Here is a 14,932-nt window from a genome sequence, read left to right on the forward strand (position 1 = left end):
GCCTAGCACATGTTAAGCATTCAATCCATGAGGATCAGAGAACTGCATCTCATGCTCGGGTTTGTGGCTTCGATAGAGGATGTCCTCAGCACAAGCCTGCCAAGATGTCTCAAAGTCTCTAAAGTAGGCACTTAAAGTCTCTCAGGCCCGTTGCAGCCCATAAATATTGTGACCTTTATCAAAACCCAGCCAACTCTCCCCTCCCCAAACACCACATATTTTCTTATGGAACAAATGAGAAGCCTCAGTTGGACCCAGGAAATTTCTCATTTGTTCTCCTCCCTCTTTTGAGAATGCACCTGCCCTGGGGGAGTGGGAAGGGGTAGGGTGGGTTGCCATAAGAGTAAATGCAGAACACCGGGTATCTCCTTCTTCAAACAAGGCTTTGGACTCTAGTGTTTCAAGTGTGGGTCCAGGGTCCACATTCTCTCCGAAACAAAACTCCGGTGAGACTTCACACCCACTATGCATTTCATTCTGGATTCTTTCACTCCCTGCTTTTTTGCAGCTCCCCAAGTGGCTGTGAGAGTCATGAAGCCACAGAAAGTTTACCAGGATAACTCTTTGACCCATGTGTCTGTAGGACTCAGCATAGCACCCTGCCCAGCAAAACCTGCAATCAATAGCTGTGGAATGAATGAATGAATGAATGAATGGTTTCTTCTTGGTCTGGACTTTGTGCTTCATGAAGCCTCCTTTCTGCCCCTTCCTCAGAGCCCATTGTGGCTCTGCCAGCCTTCTGGACTCCAACAGTGCTTACCAACTGAGCCTGTCCCTTGGCCAGGAGCCAAATTCGACTCTGGTTCAATTCAACCAACTTCCACGGAGCTGCACTATTGGCAGGAAGCACTCACAGTCTCAAGGAATGGCGAGAGCATTTCCTAGCCCATGGCGCCTCAATTGTACTTTTCAAACAAACTTGGCATGGGACAGAACCTTTTCCGAGACTGTTTGAAAGTCTAAATACATGATTATAAATTACTTCCCTTTGTCGACACACTTGATCACCATCCAGGAAGTAAGTGAGTCCTAGACTAGGATGGATAAACGGATGATTATGTGACAGGTATTGGAGGCAGGTTTGGGGGCGGGGTGGGGTGGAAGGGTGGGGAGGAATGAGACTGAATCCTTGTCTGATGTAGTTTCATTAAGTGTGGTGGGGAAATGGGGTTGGCATCTCAGCCATTCAGGGCTGGCCTGGGACTGGGATTTGAAGGGATGCCCAGCAGCCCCTTGAGTGAAAAGAAAGCCAGAATCCCCACACATACACCTGTTGTTTTTTTGCTGAGGGTTGGGCCTTTTAAAATTTTATGACTAGTCTCCATTCCTGATTCCACCCCCTCCTCCATCTCTGATCCTGCCCCACCATGCCAGTCTTCTGTAAATTAGTAACGTGTTCTCTCTCTAGCAATTATTTCATTTAATGGAATTAGAGTTAGCTTTGTATATATTTATATAATTGTTTTAGCTCTTGTTGTAAGATTTCTGGTTACTTGCAGGGTCTTTCTTTTCAAAATAAGCTTTTCTTCAAATTCAAGGGGAGGAGATGCTGTCCACTGCTGGTGAGGACCTCAGTCCCAGCCAAAAAGATCGGATTTCATTAAAGAAGCAAAAGGAAGTGACTCTGGGTTTCTGAACATAGAAGGGAATTGGCAGAAGCAGTGTTGGAAGACAATGACAGACAGTCTCTGACTTAGGATGGCTTGACTAATAATTCTTTAAGGTTGCAATAGTACAAAAGCAATACACGTTCTTAGAAAGTGTACTTGAAATTGTTTTGAATTTGGATCTCTTCCCGGACTGGCTGTACATGTTCTGATTCACTCTCATTAATAACCAATACACTCACAGCCATTCTGTTTTCAGCACAGTATTCAGTAAGTTACACGAGACATTCAACACTTCATTATCAAATAGGCTTTGTGCTAGATGACTTTGCCCAACTGGAGGCTAATGGAAGAATTTTGAGCATGTCTACTATAGGCTAGGCTAAGCTATGTTACAGGTTAGGTATAATAAGTGCATTTTCGATTTAAGGTCTTTTCAACTTATGTTGGGTTTATTGGGACATAACCTCATTTTAAGTCGAGGAAGATCTGTATTCTAGCCAGAGCAGGGCGGATTGGGTTACAGTCAGGGAGATCTGCCAGAAGACTCTGCAGTTTGCCTATTTGACCTGAGGTAATGAGAGCTTGGGTTAAGCTTATGGTAGCAAAACCAGAAAGGAAGGAGGGGGTAGATCCAAGAAAGAATCAGAGCTAGAGATTCAGATTTGGCTACGTACACATCAGGTGATCCGTGAAACCATGTAAGGAGAAGCTTTTCAAGGAAATGGATGTTAAGAGAAAAAAGCCGAGGACTGAGTCTTCAGGGATTCCAACAGTTAACTGGAGGAGGAAAGGAAAGAAGAGGAGCCAGCAGAGGAGACAGAGAATGATGGCTCAGAGAGATAAGAGAAACTTGAGACTGCAATGCCATGAGAGCCAAGGGTAGGACACTTACAGGAAGGAGTGGGTGGTTGATAGTATCAAATTCATCCTTGAGGTCAGAGATGCAAACTGAGCAGAGACCCTTGAATTTGGTCAGGAGGTCATCGGTGAACTTAGCGGTTTGGCAAAATGTGCCAGATTCTAGAAGGTTCCATGGCAAGGAGAGGTGAAAAAATGGAGGCAGTTCATGGATACCATCCATGTGACAAGAAAAATGTGTTAGGACTGAGATAAACAAGGTTAAACGTTATCATTCTAGTCCCGCTACTTAACTACTTGAACTTGTTTCCTCTTCTGAAAATGGGAATAATTCTATTAGTTCATAAGGCTGTTGAAAGTACAACAGAAATTTAAATGATGACTTTTATGTGATAGCGAAGGGGCTTCTTCATCACCCCCAGACCCCCAGGCCCTAGAGATTTCTGGGCATGATGTAATAGGTAACCGAACTCTTTTGGGTTTTCAGTCCTGTCCCTGGTTTGATACTGTTTTGACAATTTTCTAGTTGTGTCCTCTGGCATTCATGCCAAGTCACTTTAACAATTCTTTCCTGAGCCCCTCGGAGGTGAGGACCTTGAGGTAAGGTGGTTGGGAGGGAGTCAGTGTTCAGGGCTACGTGGAATGCCTTTGAGACCTGGGTAGAAGCTATTAAGCAAGGCTCTGTTTGAGACCCTGGATATAGTTCCCTGGTGTGCCAATCTCACCCCAAGATGCAGAAGTCTGCATTCTCTGAAGGGCAGGTGGGGCAGAGGCACCCAAAAGGCCTCCTTTTTTGACCCATGGCACCTGCAGACTGAATGGCTGCTGGACCAAACTGTCTCCAACAGGCAGCTTGATTCTCAAGGCATGCATAAAGACATATCCTTTTTTTCATTTCTTCTATTCTCACTCGGTAAGCAGACCTGATCTGCATGATCTTCTGTTGTTGATTTTTTTTTCCTACTCACTGTCTACAAATCAATCCTTTGGGCATGTTTCCTTGGTGAAGCCCAGGCTATTGGTCTCAGTGCCTTGCTTTCCCCTAAAAGAAGATAGCCTCTGGGGGAAAAATGGCTGCCTCACAACAAGCCGGTAGGGACTAGGCCTGGATGGGCTCAGAGCTGGGGGCCGGAGGGCCTAACCGGACCCAGAGAAAGCAGGTGTGCGTATTTTCTAGAAGACGCACTTTTCACATCCTGATATATCTAGAGACTGTTATCCAACGACCTTTTTAATGTCTGTGTTCCTTTTAATGGAAGAACTTGGTTTCATTTCTGGGAAGACGGCTGGCTGGTGCGAAACAGGGTCACAGCGTGGAAGGTATAGTCACATGCTAAGATGTGTAGGCCTCTCTAAAAATGGCATAGGAGGTCGGGGCAGGGGTCCTTCCAAGGAGGCCGGTGTATGTCAGCCCCCCTTCTGGGAGACCAGGGAGTCGTACTCTGCTTCAGCCGCCCAATTTGTCCTGAGCATCTTCGGAATGAGATGCTCTCCTCCTCTGTGCGGGGGAGAAGGAGAATGGGCTGGAAAGATAGGCCAGGGTCCTTGGCTGTGGGAGCAGTTGCCATAGGACGTGGACAGGTGGCCTCGGTGGCCCCGTTATGGACAGGCAGTGCGGATGGAACCCCGGGGGCAGAGCTTGTCTTGGGGGACCAGATGTTGTCTCTGGGCCAAAGCCGGGCCTGCAAGGGCAGGTGGCCAGAACTTGGAAGGAATTCTCTTCCGCAGCCCAGGGTCCAGGCTTGGCCCCAGCGAGCTGCCCTGCCAGCCTCCGCTGCCTGGGGCCTAGCGCATTCCGCGCCCCCGCCCGTCCGCCCCTCCGGGGGCCTCGCCCCCTCCCTTGTCCCCTTCTCCTCCCCCCACCAGCTGTCCCCTTTCCCCGGAGCGCCCAGACAGCCGGAGCCTGGGAAGAGGCGGCCTCGGGCCGGAGGGGGCGTGGTGGGGAAGGGGAGGAGGGCGGGGGTGAGGGGATAAGGAGGCCCGCGCTGCCCGCGCCCCCAGCCACTGCCCGCCCGGGAGCCGGGTGCCGCCGCCGCCGCCTCTTGCCCGCTTCCCCTCGCCTCGGGGGAAAGGTCAGCAGCGTCCTGGAGCCGCCGTGCCCTTCCCCGACAGCCATGAACTGCAGCGAGAGCCAGCGGCTGCGCACCCTCCTCAGCCGCCTGCTGCTCGAGCTGCACCACCGGGGCAACGCCAGCGGCCTGGGCGCCGGCCCCGGCCCGAGCATGGGCATGGGGGTCGTGCCCGACCCGTTCGTGGGCCGCGAGGCGACCAGCGCCAAGGGCGACGACGCCTATCTCTACATCCTGCTCATCATGATCTTCTACGCCTGCTTGGCCGGAGGCCTCATCCTGGCCTACACCCGCTCCCGCAAGCTCGTCGAGGCCAAGGACGAGCCGGCCCAGGCCTGCGCGGCGCACGAGTGGGCCGCCGCCGACGCCGAGACTGCCGCCGGCTCGCTGGCCGCCGCCGGCCGCCAGCTCGCCCCCGGGGCGCCTACCACCCCGGCCACGGAGGGGGTCTAGACCCGCCGCCCCGCTTGTCCCTCGCGCGCGCGCCCTCCTCAGCTGCCGCGGCGCCCGCCTGCTCCTTTCCTTCCCTTCCAGGCGCCGCCTCACCCGAGGCCCAGACAAGGAAAGGCCAGCAGACCTTGTCTGACAGGCTCTGGAAGAAGCACCCCCTTACCCAGCCCAGCCAGGTTTCTCCCTCCTCTCCCTCCTCTCCCCAACCCCTATTCCTTCCCCCTCGCCCCGCCCCGCACACCCAACTGCACTAAACTGCCTCTGCTCTCTTGTCTTCAGACAGCCCAGACAGCACGCTCCAGCCCTCTGGGAAACTGAATCCACAACGTCCAACACCTGGCATTGAAGGGAAGCCCTGAAGTCCATCAGAACTCTGGTCCGTCTAACGGGCAGCTGCTCCAGGGCCTGCCAGGGACTGCTCACTCTGCAGAGCCAGCGGGCTTGCCATCGCTGCCAGGCGGGCCACAGCAGCTCCAGCTTCTTGTTGCCTTAGGGACCAAGACAAAGAAACTCAAGAGACCTCAGACATCTTTCCCCTCCCTTCCTCTTGCCGCAGGGAGCTCCCAGGACACTAGGACCAGTCTGTGGGCTAGAATGGACTCAATGGGGACTGAAGGGGGAGGGAAGCTCAAGGGCAGGGGAAGACCTATGACCCCAACTGTATGGCTTTCTTGCATCCAGTTGTCATCCCAAAGGTAACTTGCCCGATTTTGAGCAGCTCTGCTGTCTTCTGATGTGGGTAACCACGGCTGGGTGTATCCGCTCCGTACCTGCAAATGCCCCCCCCCCCACCCCCGTGTGGATTCAGTTTTTACCGCAGCTGTCTGCTTCTTGTATGGAACACGAGGCTCAGACGTTTGCCTCCTCTGTAATCTGGGGAATGTCAGAGGCAGGTAATAAATGTTGTTGAAGCAATAACCTGACTCTTGTCTCAGAGATGCCAGCCTCGAGACCAGGTACTATGTAGAAAAAGAATCCTTTTTGCTTTTGGAAATGATGTTTAGATTTGAGGGTTGGGTTGTTGTGGTGTTTATATCTGTATGTTCAATTCCAACATGGTAGAGGAAATTGTGGGGGGAAGGAAGGGTTGATATGGCTAAATGGGTCGTTTTTTCAGGGGTTTCAAAAGTTCTTCCCCCCCCCCTTAATTCTGAAGCACCTTGAAATATCACAGTGCTGAAGCAGTTTTTCAGGCTACACTTAAAAAAAAAAACTTCTCATGCCCATCGCTTTAGCTATTATCAAAGTTAATTTTTAGAAGCCACCTTTGCAAGTCTCAAACATGTGGCTTACTAAAAGAGAAAAGCCATCAAATAGCATAAGTCATGAGTGGGAGGGACAATGCTTCAGCTGAGCAATCTCAGCCAGTGATGGGTAAAGCTACAGGTGCACACTTTTTGGTGTATTCTCCCTTGTCTCAAGAAGGTCAGCAGAACTTGCCTGCTAGGCTTAACAGCTTATACCTGATGGTGGCTGTTTGGGCTTCATCGAACACAAATAAATCACCTCTTAGCATTAAGCCAACTAGCTTCAATACAGCTGTGGTTTCTGTGACAGCAAAGCAAATATATTGTGGGGCACTTCAATGAGCTGATAAGCTATAAACCACATTCAAGTCATTGGTTTTGATCTTGTAGCCCATCTGGCATTTTATTGGAGTTGTTAATAAGTTAAATGAACATACTTTTGTTCCCAGGATCTACTCCACTCTCCAAAGATCAGCTGGCCTTGCCGCCTTGGCTGATCTCCAGTCTTGGTTTCAGCCTTAAGGCTGTGCAGGTGGGGATCGGGGATTGGGCAGCAGTCCAAGACAATGACAGGGAGAAAGGAGATGCTGTGAGAGCCTCCCCAGGGTCAGGCAGGAAGGCCCGAATGGGATGTTGGGGGAGGGCACGGATACCCAGCCATGCCAGGGGCGAGTGCGGCAGAGGGGGGGGAACAGTCCCCAGTCCTGTATGTCAAGTACAACATTGTCCCCCATTTATCAGGCATGAATGAGGACACAAAGTTGTTCTGATAATGAGCATAATCACTGGTTAGGTGTTGACAAATTAGGTACCATTTTTCACAGAAATTAAAAAAACATACTGCCCGGGGCGCCTGGGTGGCTTAGTGGGTTAAGCCTCTGCCTTCAGCTCAGGTCATGATCTCAATCCTGCTGCAAAACTATTTCTGCTTCCAAAAACATTTTAACTTTTTAATGATGATTAGGGGAACTGTGAAGAACATGTATTAAGAGGAGCCACAGAACTCTTGCAGTGAGAAAAGTGACCTGGCCTGGGGAGGACGATTTGCTTTACTGTCCAGTCGCTTTTCCCAAGTACATCCAGGGTTACGACTCCGTCTCAGATAATAGAGTTTCCCAGAAGCCCGGACACATGAATCTCTACCAGCAGGAAGGGGCGTGAGCATTGAAATGCTCATATTGTGGTTAGCAAAACATAGAAGAAAGGAAAACCAGGGGCTTGGCCGTTTTCATAATATATTCCTGAATAGCACGAGCTAACTGCCCAAACTGGGGAACCGTTAGCCTTCTCCTGAACGTGATTCAAATCAATTGGAGTGATTTCTTTTTCTTTTTCTTTCTTTTTTTCCCCAACCTACCCGGCAGTCTATTTCTCCCTTCTGTGTAAACAGATCCTGTTTTAGGTCAGGTCAGATCTTTGCTCCATAATAATAATGAAGAAAGAGACCCATGCTTTCTTAATTGTAACTCGAGGCTTTCACCAGAGCACAACTAGGAGATGTTTGGAGTTCCAACGCCTGGAAGCCCTCATCGACAGCGCAAAACTAAACGGAAACTTTACTTCCATTCCAGACATAGTTCTGTGTTGTCGATTCGTTTTTCTAGAAGGCTGTAAATGGGGTCTTTCATTTGTTTGTAGTTACCACCTTCTCCTTTTCAATTTTCCATCTCTTTTAGAAACCAAAGATCTGCACATGATTTGTATCAACAAACAGAAAAGGGCCTGGGCTGCTTTCCAAAGGATCTTGCCTGACGGCTCAAGCAAATGTGTGTGGTGTGGTGGAGAACACAAGACCAGAATCTTTGCCATTTAGCTGGCTTTGTTTCTCAGAACGAGCTGCCTAACCTCCCGGGGCCTGTCTCCACAGCTGTGGGGATTTGAGGATCAAGTAAGATAATGCGTGGGAAAAAGCTGGAAGTACAGCAGCTATAAGAAGCATAAGGTGTTAAGTTTATATTTCCCTTTTCCCCCTCCTTGGGGGAGTGCCTTTGAATAGTCCTACGGGGGAGGACGGGCGGGGGGGTGGGGAGAGAAAATTCTCCATTCGGGAGAGCCTGCTCTTATTGCTCAGAGAGAGGATTGTAAGTATTTGGCCACTACCTCCCAGATTTATGAGCCCATCTCCCCCATTCTCAGAATTTTGGATGACTAGGAGTCTGTGCATAACCACCTCACCATCCTACTCATCCCCTCTTCCTGCAGGCCCACAGTGACCTGTTTAAAAAAATATGACAATAATACTGTATTTTCAGGGTTCCACCAGAACTGGAGCCTAGACTTTGAAGACGCAGGTCAAGGATTGAGAGAAGGCAGAAGAGAAGAGAATGAAGGGAAGGAATCACAGGCTTCATGAGGGAGGTAGGAGGAAGAGCAATCTAGAACGTTCTGTGAAGGTTAGGGAGGGAGACTGAGGACCACCAAGGGAGAATGGATCATATGGGTCAATAGCCACCCCCAGGTGAATTTGAATCACCTATCAAAATGGCTTCTGGGAGAAGAAGCTGGATGAGAAGTCACTTTTTCAGCCCCTGTTGTCACTTAACACAACCTACTGCCAGTCCAGGAAGACAAATAATGTGATTAAAGCAACTCTTCCATTTGTGCTGGATCTCAGAGCACAGCACATGTGGAGTACCGAGTTCTCTCTCAGCCCCTGAAGGAGTGTTCATGGTTTATAATAGATCACTCAGGACAATGTAAAGGTGAAACCCAAGGAAAGAATCTCTAGTTGTGGATTTTGGTGAAATCTGGAAAGAGTGCTATCTTGAAGGGTTTGTGTGTGTTGGGGCTGGCTGGGTGGGAAGGGGCATAACTTCCCACAGCTTCTCAAGTCACATCCTCCTCTTACTGCCAGCTGTGCTTAGAACCCTGCAGAAGACTCAGGTGGTCGTGAAGGACTGGCTTGCTGTATGCATTCGCTGAATTCCCACGTACCTGACCCACGAGATGTCCACTCCTGAAAACACATCAGGTCCTTGAAGAAACAGGGGGCCTCGCCTTGGCTCTTTTAGGATCTCAGGATGACCTAGCAGGGGGTCCACCTTCAGCAGGCCTGGAAGAGAACGGATAGAGAGACAAGGAGGGCACGTTAATTTTGTTCCTCTTCTCACGGGGCCACTCCTCTGGCGGCATGGTGGGCAGGACCAGCCTTGGGTGGAACTATGGGATCGGTTTTGATCTCATGTGCTCCCTTTCTGTTCCAAGCTTCACTGTCACTCTCAGTCCCAGCTTCCAGAACCGTTCCCTCTCTGGTGCCAGGGGCTATGTTCTTACTCATTTACATCTCATCTGCTGTTCATCCCCATGATGACCCAAGGAATCATCCTTGTTTTATGTCTGATCTTGTTGATTTGTTACTTTTGGAAAACTCTCCATTTTGGCTGGACTCAGGCCCCAAGAGAGAAGCTCTCTGAAGAGAGGATAACCTCCATCTCTTGACAATCTGCTCCTGGTGTTTTTCTTTGGCTTCTTTCATTCTCTTGGCCAAAAGCTTAGTATATTCTGTGGCCTCTTTCTTATTTTGCTTGGCATACTGTTTCTTCAGAGTAAACTGACGTTTGTGTTAGGACATGTGGAGGACCAAGATGCTGAATCTTGGGTGGTTAGGTCCTAGGATGCTTACCTTCTTAGTTCAGGTGCTTTCTCACAACATACTGGTGGACATCATTTTCTTTATATGGAAGAGTCTGTGGATTCTGAGAGAGTCTGGGGGCCCCTGGCAACGAGGCACAATAGTATCAGTGAGTCCAGGAATATCCTTTTCCTCTTCCTTTTATTTTCATAATAACCAAGTTGAGAGCACTGAGATTGGCAACCACAATGCAACCCCGCCCCGATTTGTGCCTTCTTTCCCCATCCTCCTTGGTCTGCAGCAGGAATGTTCCTTACCCAATAGCAGGTGGCCACGGCCAAGGGTTAAGAGCTCCTGCTTCATGGGGAAACCTTGTTTGTCATGGCCACACCTGTGAGGGTGGGAGTTGTGAAGGGGGCTTGTCCTAGACTCCTAAACCTGAGATGGGTAAGGCTGCTCTGGTGATACCAACCATTGTGATTAGCTCAAGAACAGCACTTTGGCTTTTTTTTTTTTTTTTTAATTTGTCCCACTACTTCTGGGGTTGTTGGGAAGATTGGACCCTTAGCCCTCTAGAAGGGTATCTGCATTTCTATGTGAGTCTCCCGGGGTGGAGGGTGGGATGGGGTGGAGATGGGAATAAGTGGGACAGACAGAAAGGGAGAGAAGCCCTTGACCTGCTCCCCAATTAGACTCTGTCTGTTGGAAGGCTAGCTTAGCAAACAGGATGCTGGAAGGGAATGGTTGAGGAGACTGAGGGAATAAATACTAGGACGGAGTCTCTGAGGACCTGGAAGGATGGAATTCCTCAGGTTCAACATTCCCTCCAGCAAGTCCAAGGGCAGATCAGTTCAAGAGCCCTACCTCTTCACGGTGTCCATCATCTGCTAATGCAGAATAGCACAGTGCCTGTGGCGTGAGCTCTAGAGCTCGACCGCCTGTGTAATGTGAGGGCCATTGCTAAACCTTCTCTAAGCCCCTTTCCGCATCTGTAGAATAGATGTAAGAAATAGCACCTACCTCCCAGGGTTGTGGTGAAGATTGAGTAGCTTAACAGAATGCCTGGTTCATAGTCAAGGCTCAGTAATGGTAATTTCCAGTCTTGCCCCAATCCACTGCAGCTGTGCTGTCACCTAAACCACAGCAGTGAGACAGACAGCTTTGTCATGGTGACAAAAGACCTGCATGTTGCTTGATTCTCAGTCTTCATCTCTATGACAGCTCAGCAGCATTTCTTAATGCTCCTTTCTTAAAACTTTCTCTTGACTTTCACAACCCCTGGTTCATCTCCTTTTTCACCAGTCCTTTTTATTCTTGGTCTCCTTTGCTGGTTCCCCCTGCCATTCAATTGCCTAGGGCTCCATCCTGAGACACCCTTCTCTCCTTCCTCTATTTTCTCTCCCTTGGTGATGTCGAGTAGTCCCAACATGCAAAAAGGTCTTCTTCGTATATAAATACCATCTTAACTATAATGATCCCCAAATTTATGTTTCTTTAAATCCCCCCAAACTCCTATTCTGAGCTTCTTCTTTTGTAAATGGTACTACCATTATTTAACTAGCTGCTTAGGCCAAAGCAGGAGTCCCACTGATTCTCCATTTCCCCTCACCCCTCCATATTCTATTAGGAGACAAGTCCTTTCAACTGTACTTTCAAAAGGAATTCTACATATAACCGTTTTTCATGATCTCTTCTATCACCATTGTCTGCACCCCATCATTTCTTACCTGGTTTAATATAGCACTTTCTAACTGGTCTTCTTGCCTTTACCTTTGACCCCTTGGAGTCAGTTCTTCACACAATAGCCAGAGGAGTGTTCAAGTATAAAGCAGATCATGTCTCGTCTCTATGTGTCTATGTAAGGACTTCCATTGGATTACCCACACAATTAGATTACAATCCCAACTCCTCCCCATGGTCGACAAGACCTCTCTAAACCTCATCTCCTGGATACCCTTCCCTCTTGCTCACTAAACTCAAATTACGCTAATCTTTTTGTTGTTCCTTGAATGCATCAAGCTCACTCCTGCCTCCTGTGCAGCTTCTTTGCCTGGAATATTTTTCCTCCACATCTTCTCATGGCTGTTTTCCTTCTCTTCATTCAAGTCTCAGCTCAAATGCCACTTTTCCAGAGGCCTTCCTTGACCATCCTATCTATAGTTGTTCCTTTCTCCCAGCCCCCACCCTATTCTCTATCCCATTACCTTGTTTATTTTAATTTCACAGTATGAAGCACTGTCTAAAAATACCATGTTTGTTTACTTACTGGTCTATTACCAGTATCTCCCATTTAGGCTGTAAGTTTCCACGAAGGCAGGGATTTTCCTCAGGCCAAAACATAAAAAGTGCACACATTTAAAATATACAACATGAGGGACACCTGGGTGGCTCAGTCAGTTGAGCATCTGACTCTTGATTTGGGCTCAGGTCATGATCTTGGGGTTGTGAGTTCAAGCCCTGCACTGGGCTCTACGCTGGGCATGGAGCCTGCTTAGGATTCTCTCTCTCCCTCTCCCTCTGACCCCCCTTCCCGACTCATGAGCACTCTCTCTCTTTCCAATAGAAAAAAAATATTTGATACATATAATGTGATTGATTTTAACATATGTATACACCTGTGAAATCATCACCAAAATCAAGTTAATGAATAGGACATATCAATCACCACCAAAAATTTCCCCTTGATTATTTGTGCCTTCTTCCTGCTGGTCTAAACCAGCAGTGATCTGCTTTTTGTCACTATTGATTAATTTGCATTTTCTGGAATTTTGTATAAATGTAATCATGCAGTATGCATTTTCTTTACTCAGCCCACTGATTTTGACACGTTGCATGTATTGCTACTTTGTTTCTTCTTATTACACAGTAATTATAGGATGTACCAAAGTTTATCTATTCACCTGTTAGGATGTACCAAAGTTTATCTATTCACCTACTGAAGGACATCGGGTTGTTTCCAGGTTTTTGCAATGATGAGTTAAGCTTCTATGAATATTTGTAGGCAAGTCTATGTGTAGATATATATTGAAAGCAGGGATTTTGTGGGTCTGGTCCTTTACAGTATCTCCCATGTCAGGTACTTGCATAATATTTATACAGTATGTGGTAGTTAAATATCTTTTGAATGAATAAGTGAGCCTTCCCTTTTAGCCCAGGTCTGTGGGCATTTCCACTATGCCTGTGGCCGCCGAAGAATCCATCACCTCCTTAGCTTTTGTCCTAGTCCTGCCTTTCCAATCTGCACCCCCGGGTGACCCCTGGAAGGTGACTATTTCCATGGTTGGCTTGCTGGAGAAACCCTACTCATCGGGTTCACTGCCAATACTTGCTCTCTACCCTAAGCTGGCCCCTCTGGCTGTTCGACAATCCGTTCATTCCTCACTTGCTGACTCCCTATCACATTCCCTGCAGCAGCTGCTCTAAACTTCCTGCCCTCTTCTCAAGCCCCCAGCCCCATCCCTCCCCCACATTCTCAGGAGATGACTTCACCTCCTTCATTACTGAAAAGACTGAGGCCAAATGACAGAAGCTTCTTCAGCTTCCATCTGACCCATCTGCACACAGCCATCTCAAACTCTTCCGACACTCAGGAAGACCTGCTCCTTCACCTTGCCAAGGTTAGGCTCTCTGCTGGTGTGCTTGATTCTAGCCCCAGCTATGATGATCTTAGTACTAACAACAACAGCCAAAGAGAATGTATCTAGCTCTGGATATGGACCACACACTGAGCTAAGTACTAAGGAAACAACTATAATTAATATTCACTGAAAAACTATGTCTTTAACATGTATCATTTTTCCCTCAAAGATTAAAAACCCATTAATCTTTTTTTCTTTTCTTTTTTTTTTTTTTTTTACAAAAGTATTGCCCACACTAAGGACTTGGCATATGTTACCTAATCTGATCTTCACAGCCAGATTGTAGCATAGTACTATTTAAAACAACAACAACAACTACGACAGAGAAGGAGACTGGTGATTAGACAAGTAAAGTAAATTCCTTTGGATCATTGAGCTAGGAAGTGGGGAAGCTAGGACTTGAACTAAGATTTAAATCCAGAGTTCTCTCTTTCCTTCTTTCCTCCCCCTCTCCTTTTTGATCTCTCTTTTGCTTTCTTTTTCCTTGAAGTTCAGAGTGTTCTCTTAATTCTACTCCTTAGTTCGTGGCCTGTTAGCACCCTTGGCCACAACATAAAGCAACTATAGGAAAAAGCGAGATAAAGGGGAAAGGGAGCACACTAGAGAAAGACATGAAGGATCTTGCCAGAGAAAGGAGTTGGAACTTCATCCTGTGGCAGAGATTCCTAAACTTTAAGTAAGCACTCTGAGGACTACTTGTTAGTAGGTCATGTCCCCAGGCCCTACCCTCAGACCCACTGGATCTGTGCCTTTGGGGGTAGGCAAAAGTAGAAACATCAAAGATCACTTAGGAGGCTCTGATGGTATTCCAGTGGCCTGGACTATGGTGGCAAGCTATGGAGGTGGAGAGATACACATGACGTTTTTTATTGTGGTAAAATACACATAAAATGAAATCTACCCTTTCAACTGTTATAAAGTGTGCCATTCAGGGACACCTGTGTGGCTCAGTGGGTTAAGCATCCAAATCTTGATTTTGGCTCAGGTCATGATCTCAGGGTGGTGGGATCAAGCCCTGTGCCAGGCTCAATGCTGAGCATGGAGTCTGCTTGGGATTCTCTCTTTCCCTCTCTCTCTGCCCCTCCCCCCAATGCATGCTCATGTTCTCTCTCTCAAAATAAAGAAATTAATTAATTAATTAGTGAAAGTGTGCGGTTCAGTGGCCTTTACTCCGTTCACATGGTGCTCAGCCATGATCCATTTCAGAACATTTACATAGCCCAGATTAGAGAATCTGAAAATGTAGGACTGGGGGGAGAGGTGCTGTATAACCAATGGAATATCCAGGGTGAGTGAAAGGGAGGGCCTGGATGGCATACTGATCCGGGTAGTGGTGATCTCCAACACAGATGAGTAAATAACAAGCAGGATCTTTCGTGGGGAGAAATGAAGGAGACATGAAGGCAATCATGGACATGGTAAATTTCTTAGTGACCTTCAGGACAGAAATATGATGCAACCAGTTGGAGTGGATCTGGAGTGCAGGTGG

General features: G+C 48.0%; 1 protein-coding gene across 1 annotated transcript; it reads left to right on the forward strand.

Moving 5' to 3' along the window:
- Positions 1 to 4,445: 4,445 nt before the first annotated feature.
- On the forward strand, positions 4,446 to 5,902 carry KCNE5 (potassium voltage-gated channel subfamily E regulatory subunit 5). The gene is made up of 2 exons (XM_082716479.1): positions 4,446 to 5,163; positions 5,267 to 5,902. Exon 1 carries the CDS (start codon positions 4,583 to 4,585, stop codon positions 4,988 to 4,990), a length of 408 nt encoding a protein of 135 aa, XP_082572605.1. The 5' UTR covers positions 4,446 to 4,582; the 3' UTR covers positions 4,991 to 5,163; positions 5,267 to 5,902.
- Positions 5,903 to 14,932: the final 9,030 nt, after the last annotated feature.

The sequence above is a fragment of the Mustela nivalis genome (assembly GCF_964662115.1).
Source record: "Mustela nivalis genome assembly, chromosome: X".
In the NCBI taxonomy this organism is placed as follows: Eukaryota; Metazoa; Chordata; class Mammalia; order Carnivora; family Mustelidae; genus Mustela; species Mustela nivalis.